Here is a 17,125-nt window from a genome sequence, read left to right on the forward strand (position 1 = left end):
TTGGTCCTTATTCTCTCCGCCTTGCTTTAATGATGGCATTACAGCAACTTATTTTAACCTGTAAAAATGAATGGGTGCATGACAGTCCGTCTATACAGAGTAGGAGAAAAGTTGTTAAATGTCTACTTCCTTTTGTTGCACAGACCTGGCCTAAGAGATTGAACATGAGGTGCTCCTAACAGAGAAAAGACATTAACAAAATGAAAAAAATGCTGAGTGGAAAATAAAATGGTAATTGCAATAGTGGCCAGCAAAATGATTGAAAACATATGAACAGTTAGTGGGTTCAAGTTAAAAGAAGTACACACATATGAAAGCTTTCCCTCGAGTGTTCAAGTGCCTCTGACTATATCCAGCCTAAATAGACTTTCCCAGGAAACTAAAAGAACAAAAGCAAAAGTGCAGTGCACTCGAATAGACTCCCATGTGTATGGGGCATTTAATTGTCCCTGTGAAACGGTTCACACCTTTAATTCTGGAAATAAAGCTTATGCAGTTTCGCTGATTAACTTTTTTTTTAATAGTCTTTTAGCCCAATGTTAGAAAAGTAATGCCATACCACCTAAATATTATCTGAAATGTTGATGGAAAAGCTGTTGATTCAGCCCTTTGTTCTGCAGAAACTTTACAGACTTATCAACTTCCTCTTTGCTTTCCTTTGATTCCATTTTCTTGGATTTGACTGGCCGTGGCAAGGCCAACACAGACAGAGAGCTCTGCCCTCACATTTCTTCCCAGAACAGTCTTCCGAGCCCACCCTACCCCCACCCCCACCCCCCCCCCCCACCTGCCTTGCTCTGTTCTGCATGTCTTTGAAATCAGGCATATCTTTGAAAATCTCGGAACAGCACATTAGCCAAGGAAGGGCTTTCTGCAGTTACTGGCATGGCTACAGTCTCTTCTTCCTTTCCCCCCATCTGAAAACACTACAGAGAGATGCTGCATGGTAAAACCTTGGCAGTTGGTGTAGTGACAATAACCACAAGTTGGAGATGGCTGAATGTTTCCTGGAAGTTTCAGACTGACAATCATGATATTAAGGAGAAATAAAATAGGTTCTCTTATCTTAGTCCAGACTCATCAGGTTGCATTTTTCTCTTTGGCTGTGGCTGGGTTGCTCACACTTCCCTAGAGCATGGATTAGGCGTAAGATATTTGAAACCTAAGGGTACAGAATATGTTGCAGGTTCAACTGCAGTTCAACCACAAATACAGAGCATACGGCAAGCTTTGGAAAACACAATATAGAACATCTTATTCTTTTTATGGTATTAATTTCCTCTCACATCCCTTTTAGTTGTTCAGTGTGTGTCTTCTAGCCTCTGTGTCTGCCTGCTTTCTTCTAACTTTTCCTACCAAAGGGAACCTGCTGATAATGTGACAAGAATGTCACTTATGACCCGTGTCACTTATTTTGCTTATATGCTCTGTTAAATGCTGGATTTGGTTCATATTTTCTATGTTGAATTTTAATACATTCATTATTCTCTAAGTAAATAAAAAATCTGTCTTTAATCAATCTTTCAAATAAATAAACATGCTAAAATAGTAAGGAAGTTTTGTATGTCTTGTAAATTATTGCCAACAGGAAAAAAAAAAAACCTGTGGTTCCTCTTAGGTCTTGGATATTTTCAGTCACTTTTTAAGTTTTAGAACCTACTTTGTGGCTAATACAAGTTGATTAACTCTTTAGTTATCTTGATCAATATGGACAGTCAATTGGCAAAATTCACTATAGCACAAGTGAGCAAAAATATTCTCCTTTAAATATGTTTAAAAAAAAACTTAGATTATCCAGGGACTGAAAGCATTCTCCATTTCTTCTGGTCTTTATTAAATGTGGATTTTCTCATCTAGAATCTGTTCTTATTTCCACTTAGGTAAACAGAAATTATAAGGGTGTTTCTATCTGATTTGGGTCTTGCTCTGTGCTCTCTCTACTGCAGGTGTGACCCTAACAATCATGGTTAAAAGAAGCGTGGCTCCAAAACATACCCATTTTACCAGGTGTAGCTCCCTAGGGAGACCACACCATCCACTTAATTTGTTTCTGCTTTCATGTCACCCAGTGCTGCTTAACAACATATTGCAAAAAGGTCATTAAATTCCACTGAAATGTCTCGCCGCTCAATTTAACTAGACCTTTTCCATTATTCGGTAAGTATTCTTTCCTAGTCGAATCACTATCACAATCCCCATAGTACCAAATCTCAGCACTGTTTACTATTCTAATTCCCAGAATCTGGATCTCTTCATTCTGTGAGGATCACTTTGCCCCGTACTTAGAGACGAAGTCCATCTTCTGTGAGCAACATCAATTCCTCACTTCTCTCCAACAATCTCTATCTTCGTCTGTTCCATCTTTCTCCCCTTTCCTTGGAGGCTCACGCCTCCAGTTATGCTCTTGATCCCATCTCCTTCTGCCTCCTCTAAAGATCCTTTTCTACTGATTTTCCCTTTTTTCCTGGATCCACAGTCTCTTTCCTCTGCACAAATGGATGAATACTCACATTAAATTTATCCAAGATACCCCTATCCTAAAGACAGCAAAATTGATCTTCAACTCTGCTTACATCTCAAGTTTCCTTCTGATTTTTCCTTTCTGGAAACTTTGTGAATGTGTACCCCTCTTCTCTACCGTCTAATCTTTAATTCCTAACAATTTAGTTTTTTTCCTTATCACCCCATTGAAACTGAACTCTCAAAAGTTACTGATACATAATCTACTGGTTACCAAATCTAATGGTATTTTCTCAATGTATTACTTAGGGTTCTCTAGGGAAACAGAACCAATAGGAATATCTGTAAATATGAGATTTTATGAAAGTGTCTCACGCAACTGTGGGGATACATGAGTCCAAATTCCCCTAGGGCAGGATGCATGAGTCCAAATACTGTAAGGCAGGCGGCAAGCTGGCAACTCCAAGGAAGTTCTTCAATGAACCCAGGAGAGGCTGGCTGGCTGAAGAAGTGAAAGTTCTCTCTCTTCTCCCTTAAAAGTTTTCAACTGATAGGATTAAACCCAGCTGATTGAATTCCCTCATTGTGGAAGGCATGCCCTTTGTTAACGTAATCAGCCACAGATGCAATCAATTGATTGATGATTTAATAAACCAGCCTTCTGGTTTATTAACCAGCCACAAATGTCCTTGCAGTAATGGTTAGGCCAGTGCTTGCTTGACCAGACACCTGGACACCATCACCTGGCCAAGCTGATACATGAACCTAACCATTCCACTAAGCTACTCATTACTCCTTGTAGCATTTGACGGAATTGATAACATCAGTCTTTCCATGTCCTTTTTCTTTAACTGAAAGCTTGAACTTTTCTCTGTCATTTATGGCTGCCATTTTCTTTGTCCAGTCTCCTTGTTATAGATATTTACCCAGAAATTTTTCTCCATATGCCCTCTCTATACTCCCTTTTCTGGAATTTTCATGTTTTTAAATACTTTTCTGTGTCATTAGCTCCCAAACCCATTAATTTTCCTGCATTCCAGGACTATATTTCCTCTTCTGACTGAACTTTTTCACATTTAAATTCTACTGATATGTCAAACTCAACAGGTCCACAACAGAATACATTTTTTTTCTCCTTCCCTAACCAGCTTTTCCTTACCCCCACCTTTCTATAAACATCAACATCTTCCTTGTTGTCCAGAATAAAACACTGAGATTCTCTTGGACCCCTGATTTCCTTTAGATACATGGCTGCCAGGATAACCTTCTTGAAGAATAATTATATATTATTTCCCTGCTTGACAGCTCCCCATCAGTTGCTGAATGAAATGCAGATTTTAGCATGGTATTCATATTCTTCATGGCATGTCCACAGCTCACCTGATTTTAGCTTTCACTGTTACACTGAACATCAGGCAAGCTAAATTATTTGCTATTCCCTACACCTTATGACTCCTGACCCTGAGATTTTTCTCTTGCTCTTTCCCATTCTCTTTTTCTGCCCTTCCCAGTCCTTGCAGTCTAAATCCTATCCATTCTTCAAATGCTGTCTCCTTAATAAAGCTTCCCTGATCTTAACAACTGGAAGAAAACTTTCCAACTTCTGAATTCCAATTACATTTACTAATGGAGCCAAAACAGCTTTCTTGGGCTTAGTGTTTACAAAGTACGTTTCTTGTAAATGACAGAGTTGGGTCTTGCTTTTTAATCTACTCTGACAATCTCTGCCTTTAAATTGTATTGCTTAGTCCATTCATATTTACTGCAATTATTGATATGTTTGGATTTAAGTCTACCCTCTTGCTGTTTAATTCTCTCTCTCTCTCTCATTTATTTATTTGTTTTCATTTATTTATTTGTTTGTTGTTTTGGATCTTCTGGTCCTTTGGGGTGTGGTTAACTCATCAAATGTTTTTAGCATTCTATCTCCATAATTGATGTTTTAGTATGACACTTTGTATTCCTTTGTGTTTTAGTGTTTACTATAGAGAATATAAAAAAAAAATGTATCTTTACTCACTTTCTATATTTTAAAATTACTTCAAGAAAAATCTAAGAATGATATGGTAGTCTATTTCCAATTTTACCCTCCTACCCTTTGTGCTCTTGTTGACTACATGCTACCCCCCCCACACCCTAAAAACCCACATTCTGCTGTTACTATTTTTCTTTAAAGAGCCCATATTCTAAAGAGACATAATGATACTAATGTACAAAAATTGGGAGTATTTTTAAAAGATTTTTTTTATGGACCTATTTGCATTTTATGTTATTCCATTTTCTCTTATAGAACCAGATTTCTAGTGGATATCATTTTACTTCAGCATATAGTATAGCATTTCTTTTAGCATTTCTTGTCTGCCATAGGTGAATTATTTCACCTTTTGCCTGGTCAAAAATGTCTTTATTTAACCTTTATTTTTGAGCTATGCTTTCACTGAATATAGAATTCTGAATTGACCTTGTAGCTTGTTTATTTTTTTTCTTGTTTTAAAGATATGATTCTATTGTTTCTAGTCTTCTTTTCCCACCCCACCCCCCTTTGGATGAGCAATCAGCTAAAATTCTTATCATGGCTTCATTGTTCCTTTGTAGGTATTGTTTCTGTTTTCTCTGGCTATTTTCAAGCTTATCTTTGGTTTTCAGCAGTTTTGCCATGATGTGTCTAGTTATGTTTTTCTTCTTATTTCTCCAACTTATATTTCTGAGTTTCTTGGATATGGTGTTTGTTGTTTCATTGATTTTAGAAAATTTTCAGCTATCATTTCTTCATCTATTTTTTCTACTCCATTTTTTCTACTCCATTTTTTCTTTTCCTTCTGGGCTCTGATTGCATACCTGTTGTATCATTAATCTGTACCATTTTTTTCTTCACTCTTTTTGTTCTCTTGTTAAAGTTTGGATAGTTCCTCTCCCTGTTTTTGATTGTATTGAGTTTTTTTCCTTCTGCTATGTGGGTTTCTGCTGAAAACCCCATCAAATGAATTTCATCTCATCTCTGATTACCACTTTCCATTGGTTTTCCTTTGTAATTTTTCTCTCTCTAGTTTTTATCACTCTGCCAGAATTTCCCATATAGTCACACATGGTGTCCATCTTTTCCTCTAGGTCCTTTAACATATATATCATACTTATTTTTAAATACGTATTTCAAAATATCTATTACAGTAATTTTAAATGATTATTTTAAAGCCCTGATAATGGGCCATCTTTTGGCCTAGTTATATTTAGTATTGTATCTGTTGATGGTGGGTCCTTATTTTCTTCGTGCATGTGCTTTTCAGCATTGATTGAATGCTGGACATTGTGTGTAAGACAACAGTCAATTCTGAGATAAATAATATTTATGCCCAGAAACAGGCATGCCTCTTCTTCTGTCAGGTTGTCAGTATAAGTGGCTGTGTCAATCTAGTCTGTGGTGAAGCAGAGTTTGGAACTTGTTTTTCTTTTAGTTGTTTTCAGTGCAACAGAGACTTCAAATTCCCCCAGGGATAGACTGCCCCTGCCTTTTACTCAGTGCAAGGCCTAGAAAGCCAAAGGGCTTACTTCTTTTGCTGCACTCTCAGACTTCTGTAGACCCTACATGCCTGTACACAGAAGGGGGTCATTCTCAGCACTCCTGTTCCTCCTGTAGCAGTAGACAGCTCTGATCCAGTGCTCCATGCAAGGCCTAATTCTCTAGCTGACCTCAGACTTTGGCAGACCCAATATCCTGAGTCAATGGGGCCTTCTCTCAATGGCGCTGTCTTTCCCCAGGGGTAGACTGTCACCCCTGTTCTAGCTATAAGACCTGGTGGGTATCTTTGGGTGAACAGTCCCTCCATGCCTGTACTTCAGAGGGTTCACACAGTTCTTCTGCCTTTTCCTCTACAGCAGACCACTGCTACCTCATACCCATGGAAGGTCTGCAGTATGAAGGCTTTCCCTTGGTTCTCCCAATTCACCCTTAAACTTAGGTAGGACTTTTAGTTCATCAATTTGCCTTATGATTTTGAATCTCTTGTGGGCTCAAAAACTATGATTCTGTTAGCTATACCATTTTTTTTCTCATTGTTTGGGTGGGAGCAACATTTCTTGGGACTGTCTATATCCTAGACAGGAGCAGTAACTCCTTATTGCATTTTTATCTTTAGCTTTTTCTTAGATTGGGTCCTCCCAGAAACAAGTGCTAAGAAAAGGTTTTGAGTTCCAGGAGTTTATTTGGGAGGTCACCCCAAGATATTCCAGTATAGGAGTGGGGGGAGAGACAGGGAGATGAAGGGAGCCTATGTTGTATGGTAATAAGCAACCACGGCACAATCCCGCTGGGGGCTAATGGAAGATTGCAGGGCACCAGCCTCAGTGTGGAATCCAGGTGCTTATCCCCCCGTTTCCAGCCATAGTGGCTTAGACCTGCTTCCCAGTGTTCCACCTGCCTGCCTGTGGGTGTAGTTTACTCCTTATCAAAAAAGGCAGAAAACCACAAGTGCTTGCAATAGAAAGAAGTTGGCACGAGGGAACATGAGAGGGCACAACAATGTTGCAAACTCTCCACTGACACATTACCTTCCATCCTAGACATCTGGTGTATTAGAGTCTGATGGTACTGAGAGGATTCATGCTTGACATCTTTGTTTTCTTACCAGCATTGTACCTTATATACACAATAGTCAGAAAGCAATCAACCAAATTTATTAGAAGAGAAAATACTTTTTACATAGCAACAATATTGGGAATTCTCTTTAGATTTGCTTTTTTTCATATGTTCATTCCAAACCCACATCCCTGCTCCTCCCAAATCACTCAGATAACACAGTATGGCCTCTTAATTGCCAAAAAGGTTAAATTCACCAGTCATTTCTCAAGTTTTGCTATTTTAGACATGAGTCATTTCTAAGATCTACATTTGTTTTTATCCTTGGTTTAAGATTACCTGTTGCACTTCCAGAAAAGAATTTAACTTTTCTCTTTAACTTTAAAAAAAAATCAACTCCAGTTCTATTGTTTAGATTTAGAAATGTTCATATTTAAAACTTTTCTACAGCAATTTGTTTGAAAGACCCTGTTCTATATTTCTGCCTTTCAACTTAGTATCTTATTCAAGAAGTAGATCTTCAGTCATTCTCTTCTTTTATTTTTTTCCCTTGTATTTTAAAAATAAACTCACAGGTGTTAAATTGTGATTCTGTGTGAAATTTAACTTTTTCAAGTGAATAGGTTCTGAAAGGCCAAGTGACTAAATGAAATCAGAGGAATTGACTCTGGTCCCTACACTTCAATAACACTTTTTCAGATTGGTTGATTTTTTTAAAAAATCGTATTGATTTTCCAACTAATTTGGATGTATAGGAATGTTAAAATTATTTTTAAACCTGAACTTTATCTAATAGATATTTTATATTACTTGCAGCCAACAATAGTAAGACGTCCACCAACAATTGTTTGCTACATTTGTGGTCGTGAATATGGAACAAAATCTATCGGCATCCATGAGCCGCAATGTCTGAAAAAATGGCATAATGAAAATAACTTGTTGCCTAAAGAGTTAAGGAGACAAGAACCTAAAAAACCAGAAGTCAGGACCATTGCAGGTAAATTCATGGAGAAAAGAAGACTTCAGTACATTTTATAAGGGGAGACTTCTCTTTCTCAACTTACAAGAATAAAGATATTCTCTCCTTACTTGTTCATACAACTAAAATTGGCCACATTTAATGTTTTGGCAGAAGCCAAATGGGAAAAACAGTTCTGGAATGCCTGTCCAGTGTTGTCTTCAGACATTGAGACATCCATTATGTCCCAGCAAACTGTGCAAAGAAAGCGACCCACTGGAATTTACTGTATTTCCCAAAGTTACTTTCATATATTATCAAACATAATACCTAAAAACCATGACACTTAAAAAACCTGTGGGGACATTCAGTCATGTTTTCAAATATGAATGTGTTTTAGTGTTCACAGAGCTAGGATACTAAACTCAGATGCTCACAGGGTTCAATAGTCAGGTTACAAAAATGAATAAACTGGTCCAGGTGTGTAAAAAGAGAAGGCAGGGACCATGGTAAGCTGGAGAGCATGGACTGTCTCTAAAGTAGACAACCGATGTTCAGTTCCAGCTAATGTTATCATTAAAAAATTTATCTCAATGGAGTCAGGTCTTTCAATAATACAAAGGAAGCTAGAAATCTAGACATTTATATGGAATGCACTATTTTTTATCCTTGCTATTAATATTTCATAAAGCACTGTGCAAGTAAAATGAAACTGGAAATCAATAGGCTGCCATGTATGATCTTGTCAGAGAGCCTTATGCTTGCTTATTTAGGGTGTGAGAATAAAGTAATTAAGAGAATATTTTTGCTGTGCAGGCTCAGATTATCTTATCATATTTCTACTAATATCATTATCTCAGTTGATCCCCTGATTTCCCTCAAAGAAAAATTATCCTTGGTTTTAAGAGGAACATTATTTAATTCATCCCTTCTCTTCATGTCACCATCATTTTGCAGTGCTGGAAGGCAACCTGGAGGTCATTTAATGCCAAATAGTACAAACACTATCGTTAGAGATGTGACCCCAGGAGAGATTTTATAGCAAGCCACAGAAGTGGACTTTAGAGCATTGTGATAAGGTTCTAGATGCTGCTAGAATCCAACTATTCACAGTCCTTGCCAAGAGGGGGATTTGCATACAGATGGGAAGAGTCCAAGATGAAAGCATCCACCTATTCAAACAAGAGCATTTGTCCACAAATACCCATTCAGTGCCAAAAATATCTTTCTTCCTGTCCAATCTTGGTCACATTCTCTTTTTGAGCATAATAATAACAAGTCTAGAAGAGGTGAAAGAAACAACTCGACTTGAAAGGCCTGTTGGAGTCAGTGCTCTGTTACTGGTTACAGACGGGCTTGGTATCCGCTATTAGTCCCATGCTATTTTTATCCCTGAAGGTGCCATTCTTCTCTAGGCAAAGAGAATTCACATTACCATTTCCCTCACATAGACTCACTAGAAACAAAGAGTTTAAATTACCCTTCCCCCAGCTCCAAAGTCAAACCCCTATGTAAAAAAAAAATTTAAAATGTGATGAATCATCTTCATTGGAGTATTAATGTATACCCCGGAACTTTTGAGTCTGTATTGAAACTCACATGAGTAAGGAGAAAGTCAGTGACATTTTCTGTTCAATAGTCTTCAAAGCACTCAAAATGCACCTTCATAAGCTACATAGAGAGTTATACTTGCTTGATCCAAAGGAGAAATACTAGATTGTGCTGGGGTTTAGTTTCTCACGGAACAACAAAGAACATTAGCAGCAGGCCTGTTAAGGAATCTAAGGCTTACTACAGTCCTGTGAACCATAACATAGAAACGTATGAGAATTGCCTGGGTTTTAATGAAGAAACATGTGGTGTGCCAACAATAAAAACTATGTAATACATTTTTGAGTGACAGGCTACATTTTGCGGGGCCCATTTTGGGTGATTCAAAGAGTCAATTTAATGTACTAAAGTCATTCTATTTGAATAAGGTCTACTAAAGCTAAATCCCAAACTGTTTTTCTAAAATAAGCCATATGCATTTTTTCCTATGCTCTGCCAATGAAAAGTATAGATCTCTTGGCTGTCTTTGTTGTTTTTTTTAAGGACAGTTCTTTTCATTAAATTAACTATTCTGTTTGCATTCCTCAACATAATTACTTAAAGAATCTCTGAGTTTATGGCCATAAAGACATGATAAACTTTTAGGATATAATTAATCTTAAATTCACTCTTAACTGTCAGTTTTGGCTTCCACAAACATTCCACTGAAGGATTACAGAAGAGAAAAATACAAATACATATTCTTTTCCCTTTGTAAGCTTATATTTAGAGTCAACTGAAAGAAAGCCAAAAGTTATATTTGCAAAATAATAATGTGTAAGCAAAGATGTTAGTAATTAGTGAAGAATGCATATCATAACACATAAAACAACGTTGTCTCCTTTTTAAAATCCAGAGTGGAAAGCCTCTGGTTCATAGCTAACTTTACCCAACCCTTGAAAGAGTGAGCAGTGCTTTTTTTTTTTTTTTTTTTTGGCAGCAGTATTATGATCTGTTTAAAAGGCTCAGTCAACATGTACTTCCTGAAAATATTTTCCATAAAAGTAAAACATGGTTCTACAGAAAGAAAACTGATCCATTTTACTTTTCTCTTTTCACTTTTTTCTTTCTTTTTCTTTACTCTTCTTTTCCTTCCTTCCCTTTATTTATTTATTTCTTTTTTTCACTTTTCAGCCAAAGGTTTCTATGATCTCAATGCTTTAAATGAAGCTGCTTGGACAAGTGCCCAGAGCCAGTTGGTTCCTTGTAATATTTGTGGGCGTACCTTCCTGCCGGACAGACTGATTGTTCACCAACGATCCTGTAGACCCAAAGTCTCCAAGTAAAGTTCTCTCTCGTTTCTGAAGTGTTACCAGAAGTAAATCCCCTTTGAAAGAGATCAGGATATTGACAGAAGGGGAAAAAGGAGGTGAGGAGAGGAGACAAGAGAACTTGGAATTGACAAGGGGGTAGTCTAGCTTCAAGCGGTCACTGGCGGCCCAGCACAGTGCTTTGGTGACTTAAGTGGATCCCTGCCTTTACAGGGAGGCTCACACGCTCTGGTTTTAACAGGCAGCTGCATGTGCAAAATAGACACACTGGGGGCCATTTCACACTTTTGTCAGGAAGAATTACGAGTGAGCTGCTTCTCATCAAAGCTGGCATTTTTGACTAAAGGAAATTTCAGTGCCAATTTTTGCAATTTTTCCTCCATTCTATTTTCCTGAACAAGATTTTGATCCTCACAATTAGGTCTATTATTCAGTAAAAGGAGCAACTTCAGGCAAACAACTTAATCCAAGAAAGAATTAGATACCTCTCTATTCTTGTGTTTTCCTAAAATATTATGCCACACCCCACTTCTATTGATCCAGGGAAAGTTTTAAAATTGAGTTATTGACTGGGATGATTCTTTTCTCTACATGATCATCAACAGGAGAGACACTTGAAAAAGGGCTGAGAACTTAAAATCCTGGAACAATGTCTAATTCATACTTCCTTTCTAATAGTGAGAACTGCCATGGAGAAATTTCAGACCCAGTGCCAGCCTCATTTGTCAAGAGACTGCTGCAATACAGTACATCAAAATGGGTGGTGGCTAGCTCCTTCCTGGTACAGGAGAAGTCTAGTGAGAGTTCTCTGTCCCCTCCTAGGGGTTTATAGGTGTTCGACTGTCAAGATCTAAAAGCCTGCCAGGAAGTTTTGTGCCTCCCTGCCCGAGGCCCATGCAGAGTAAGTGGGTTGTGAAACTGCTCTGAGTACTTGAATGTGTACTCATAAAGGTGGGGCTCTCCTGGGGGGAGGCCAAGGCCAGGGAGGTGGCTGTGCCCAGGAAATTCTGCTCCCCCAGGCAGCGCTGCTTCGCCTGGACTCCCAGCAGCTTTGCTTGAGATCTTTGTTCATTTTATGGCTGACTTTCAGGACCATGCTGGATCCACTGGGTCACTGTAAGCCTCACATTCATGACCTTATACAGCACAGTTAGCTCCAAATTATACAAGCAAATTGATTTGACCTAATATTTTGATCATATGTCTCCCTATTACACAGGGTTAGGTTAGGATAAATGTGCTAATAATTCTGACTTTCCTGTCCGTTCCAAAGGAAGTAAGAGATGAGCGTTTAGACATCCTCAAATAAGATTATCATCTTGTGAAAGATATGGTATTTAATGACTTATAGTTGACCATTTTGTTCTTTTATCTTGTTAATAAAAATGACAAAAACTCTAACCCAGTGTGCTCTGGGTCAGCCATTCTGCAAAGTGCTTCATGTACATAATTTTCTTTAAATCTCACATCAATCCTACAAATATATTTCATTATCCTTATTTTACAGATGAAGGAACTGATGTTTAAAGAGACTAACTAGCTAATTCAAGGTCATAGTGGGTTTGACATCAATCCAAGAGTTCTGGACAATTATCAAGGGAAATGCATAGGAAATAGCTCACCTGTTTCTCACCAACTGCCCTCCCCCAAATTAGTTCACATCTGTGCAGATATCTCTACTCTTAAAAGAAAATAATTCCTTTAACAATGCTTGGCACTTCCATGAGCTATGAATTTCCTTGAAATGCCTCCCACAGATAATCTAGATAATGAAGAGCAGACATCAGATGAAGGTACTTGGAACTCTCACTCATCCAGACAGTTATTTGCCTAGGATATAATGTTATTACAGGCATCAAAAACAATGCAATTTCCTCACTACTCTATTAATTGCTGCTGCACAAACTTTAATTGAACGCCCCTTCAGTGGAGGTTATGGGAAGAATTCCAGGATTTCTTGATGATCATTTATTTGCACATTGAATTCACATCAAAGTTGGAGGGTGTGTCCCACCAGAAGGGAACACTGGGTACTGAAAAAGCATGCTCTAGGAATGGGTGTGGAGAGGGGGCGTCTCCTGCTGTGAATAAGCATGCACCTCTCTGTTCGAGCTTCAGCATGAGGGCTCTTCTGGCAGCTTCGCCATAGTATTTATTGTCTGATAGACAAGTGTTTCCAAGGAGCCTCAAGGACGACTCCCTGACAGCACTGCTTCAGTGTGCAGAACTCTGGCCTGGATCCCTTTATTGAGAAAGAAGCTACTGATAAGAGGGACCCTTTGTGAGTAAGGAACAGATAGAGGGCAGATGTCCAAAGTTGTCTACCCCCTTGGAAAGCTGAAAACAGCCCATGGTCTTTCTGTATTTGTCTGCTTCTGACATTAGCAGCATTTCTCTTTTGCATCCCTGTATGAAACCAACTCATATGGCTTTAATTCCATATCAGGTCAGAGCAGGAAGTTCAGCCCTTTCCTTCCCCAATCCCGAGGGGCCCCTTTCCCTCTTCTGGCCAATGGTCCACCTTCCCTTATCACGTCTTAGCTTTGTACTGACTCACTGTCTGGCCACATGAACTGCTGGGCCTGTTTCTGCTGGCCCTGCCCATTCTTTGTGAGCATTCTGGTGAGAAATGAAAAATGATGTTTTCCTACACTTGGAAGAAACAGCACAAATGGGAAGCAGTCAAGTTGCCAGTAGGGGCCAAAATGGGTGGAGTAGAGAAAGTGTAAAACACTGTAAAGTTATCATGGGATGTTCATCCATACACTTAGTTCTTTTTCAATTGCATTATTAAAATATTCAAACAGGTAGTCATGAAGAAGAGTATAACAATTTTTTATGTTCAATTCACCCAGCTAAACTTAGTTCTTTACATACCACCGAGGTTGAATTCGAATGGTTACTATTCCAGCTACTACTATTTTGGGCATAAGAAGAAGGTGGAGGAAGGAAAAGGTGTTAGGAGCACAAGAGTCCACAGTATCTCTGATAAGGACTTTCAATCCTACCTATAGAAACCTGAAATTTAAGCCCGCATGGATATAGGCCAACTACAAGTGGGATAAAAACCAGTGAAACCTGGCCTAGGCAGCGTGGGCTTGGATCCTACCATTGATTCACACTGACCGCCCTGTAGGCTGAGATTTTCCAGATGATTCTTCATCTAGTAGTATGGTAGAATAATGACCCCACAAAGATATTAATGCCCTAGTCCCTGGAACCTGTGAATGTGTTACCTTACACGGCAAATGGAACTTTGCAGGTATGATTAAGATTATGGACCTAGATATTGGGAGATTATTCTGGATTATCCAACTGGGCTCAAGTGAATCACATGAGTCCTTAAAAGTGGAAGAAGGCAGAAGTGTGGGAGACATGGTAGCATGAGGATTCAATGCCCAGTTGCTGTTTCTGAGATGTAAGGGACTATGCAGAAGGACAGGAAAGAGGCCTCCAGGAGCTAAGGGCAGCCCTCAGTTTACAGCCAGCAAGAAAACAGAGGGCTCAGTCCTGCAATCACAAGGAACTCAATTCTGTCAACAACCTGGATGAGCATGGGAACAGATTCTCCAACTAAAAATTCCAGAAAGGAATGCAGCACTGCCAATACCTTAATTTTATCTGATGAGTCTAATGTTGAACTTCTGACCTACAGAATAGTAAGAAAATAAACATGTTGTTTAAGCCGCTAAGTTTGTAGTAATTTGTTATGGCAGCAATAGGAAACTAATACAAGGAGCATTCATGTAACATGATATAATGGACCAATAACATTTCCTATTGATAAGAGAGGTAAATCTCTCAAATCCTGAGAATGCTGGCCACCTCCACACTAGCTTTAGTGAGAGGGTAACATGGACAAAATCCAGTAGGGACAAATATTTCAAGAAAAACTGACTTCAAGATTTGAACACGCAAATATTTTACAGTACAGACAAAATCTGGATGCACATTTTAAATCTTCTGTTAAGGAAAACATTGTCTTTAATATCTTTGACTTCAAAACCAATTATATCATATATTACGTACATGTTTTGATAATAATAAATGGGCTTCCCTGATCAAATGGTGGAATTAGATGCTTCAGGGCTCTGAGCCCCCACAGAAGCTTTGAAAAACCAGCAAGAACTGGCAGAAACATCTTTCTCAAAGTTCCAGGACAGTTAAAGGACTTCAGTAACAGGATGAGTGTCCATTCAAGAAAAGGGCTATATAAAATGGTAGGATCTCATGGAGCTCTGGCTAACCCTTCCCCAACTCCTCACCAGTTCCACATGGAGCTGACTCATGTTCCCAGTGAAGATCCCTGGCCCTGGTTCTGGAAAATGCAGAGTACCCTTGTGCACATATGAGAAGCATGTATGTCTGGCACAAACTGTCTGATGGTAGCCTGAGGGACTCACCATCCCAGAACTTGCCCTGCATGTGGGAGGTGGCTCCCTGAGCTCTCCCAGAGAATGCTGTGGGAGAGCAGTCAGGTCTCACTGCCGGGGCAAGAGAATTCTGGTTATAGGACATATTTTATAGTGCCTAGGACCATGAGGAAACTGTTTCCTAGGGAAAAGGGAACGTTCAGGGCTGTGTAAATGGGGAGATGGGGAATTCCCAGGGCCACATTTGCATGCCCAAGATAAGATGCCTGTGCAGAAAGGATTGGTGAGGCCCCTATGCCTTGAACTGGAGCTATTCATCCTACATCCAAGCCCTGAAGGAAACTAATTGCACAGAACAATCTTCAAAGTTGGGGAAAGACATTTTCTTTTTTTCCTTCTTTTTTTAATCTTTTGTTATCTCCTGGCATTCAAGGAAATCTCTCTCATAATACTAGTTGAATACAAGCTTAAGGAACAGTTGCCTCAGAGTCTAAATTCCAGCAATAACACATTAAAATATCAAAATGTCCAGGTTTCGACAAAGGGTTACAAAACATACCAAGAAACAGGAAGTGATGGCCCAGGCAAAGGAGAAGATTAAAATATTAGAAAACATCAATGAGGATGATAATACTTGAGACATACAAGAAAAGTACTTTCAAAATATAGTCCTATGTATGGTCAAAGAGCTAAAGAGAAACATGGACAAAGAACTAAAGTAAATTAGGAAAATGCTAGATGAACACAGAGACTATCAATAGAGAGACAGAAATTATAAAAAGGAGCCACATAGAGCTGAAGACCACAGAAACAAATTTAAAAATTCCCTACAAGGGCTCAATAGCAGATTGGAGCTGGCAGAAGAAAGAATCAGAGAACTAGAAAATAAGACAATTGACATTAATCAATCTAATAAACAGAAGAAAGAATGAAGAAACGTGAACAGAGCCTAAGAGACGTATGGGACATCATCAAGTGTACCAATATACACATTGTGGAAGTCCCAGAAAGAGAAGAGAAAGGGCAGAGAGTATTCCAAGAAACAATGCTGAAAACTCCCTAAATTTATGAAACACGTGAATATACACATCCAAGATGCTCAATGAACCCCAAACAAAATAAACCCAAAGAGAACTATGCTGTGGCATATTATAATCAAACTTTCAAATACCAAAGGTAGAGAAGTCTTAAAGCCACAAGAAAAAAGCAAGATGCGAAATACAAGGGAATCGCAATAAGATTAATTGCCAAATTCTCGTTGAAAACCATGGACATAAGAAGGCAGTGGGGTGACATAATTATAGAGCTGAAAGCAAAAATTGCCAGCAAGGAATTCTATATCTGGCAAAACTGTCTTTCAAAAGTGAGGGAGACAGAGATTAAGATATCCCTGGATAAGCAAAAGCTGAGGGAGTTCGTCACCACTAGACTGGCCCTTCAAAACATGCTGAAGGGAATTCTGAAGGTTGAAAGGAAAGGACAGTGGACCATAGAATGAAGCTGCATGAAAAAATAAAGATCTCCAGTGAGGGTAATGATATGGGTAAATATAAATGCCAGTAATATTGTGTTTTTGGTTTGCAGCTCCACTTTTTACTTCCTACAGCATCTAAAAGGCAAATTCACAAAATTTAATGGTAAATTAATGATTTAGGGCACATAACAGACAGCCCTCTATCTCCCCCTAACTCCCTTCAACATTTTACTGTCCTGTGTTCCTTCCTCAACTTTTCACTAGGTATTTCAATATAAATTTGAAAAATCCATTCATGCTAAGAGATTTATGGATGATAATGATTAAATGTACTATCTCTTTCAGGTGTTATAATTATTTTAAAAATATTTCTAGAAGTATTATACCTTTATCCAAAGTAATAGAATGCATGGAGATTGAATTTTA

At 38.6% G+C, this 17,125-nt stretch overlaps 1 protein-coding gene across 4 annotated transcripts in view; it reads left to right on the forward strand.

The window, feature by feature from the left end:
- Positions 1-17,125, forward strand: part of LOC119508006 (zinc finger protein 474-like) — a 118,167-nt gene that overhangs the window by 42,617 nt on the left and 58,425 nt on the right. For 3 of the 4 annotated variants that reach the window (XM_037801417.1, XM_037801418.1, XM_037801420.1), the window contains 2 exons: positions 7,850-8,030; positions 10,716-12,797. The exons of the other annotated variant lie outside the window; for it this stretch is intronic. In XM_037801417.1, coding sequence (XP_037657345.1) covers positions 7,850-8,030; positions 10,716-10,867 — 333 coding nt within the window. In that variant the 3' untranslated portion in view covers positions 10,868-12,797. Of the gene's footprint in view, positions 1-7,849; positions 8,031-10,715; positions 12,798-17,125 lie in introns of those variants that run through there. 4 annotated transcript variants of the gene reach the window in all.

The sequence above is a fragment of the Choloepus didactylus genome, chromosome 13 (genome assembly GCF_015220235.1).
Source record: "Choloepus didactylus isolate mChoDid1 chromosome 13, mChoDid1.pri, whole genome shotgun sequence".
NCBI lineage: Eukaryota > Metazoa > Chordata > Mammalia > Pilosa > Megalonychidae > Choloepus > Choloepus didactylus.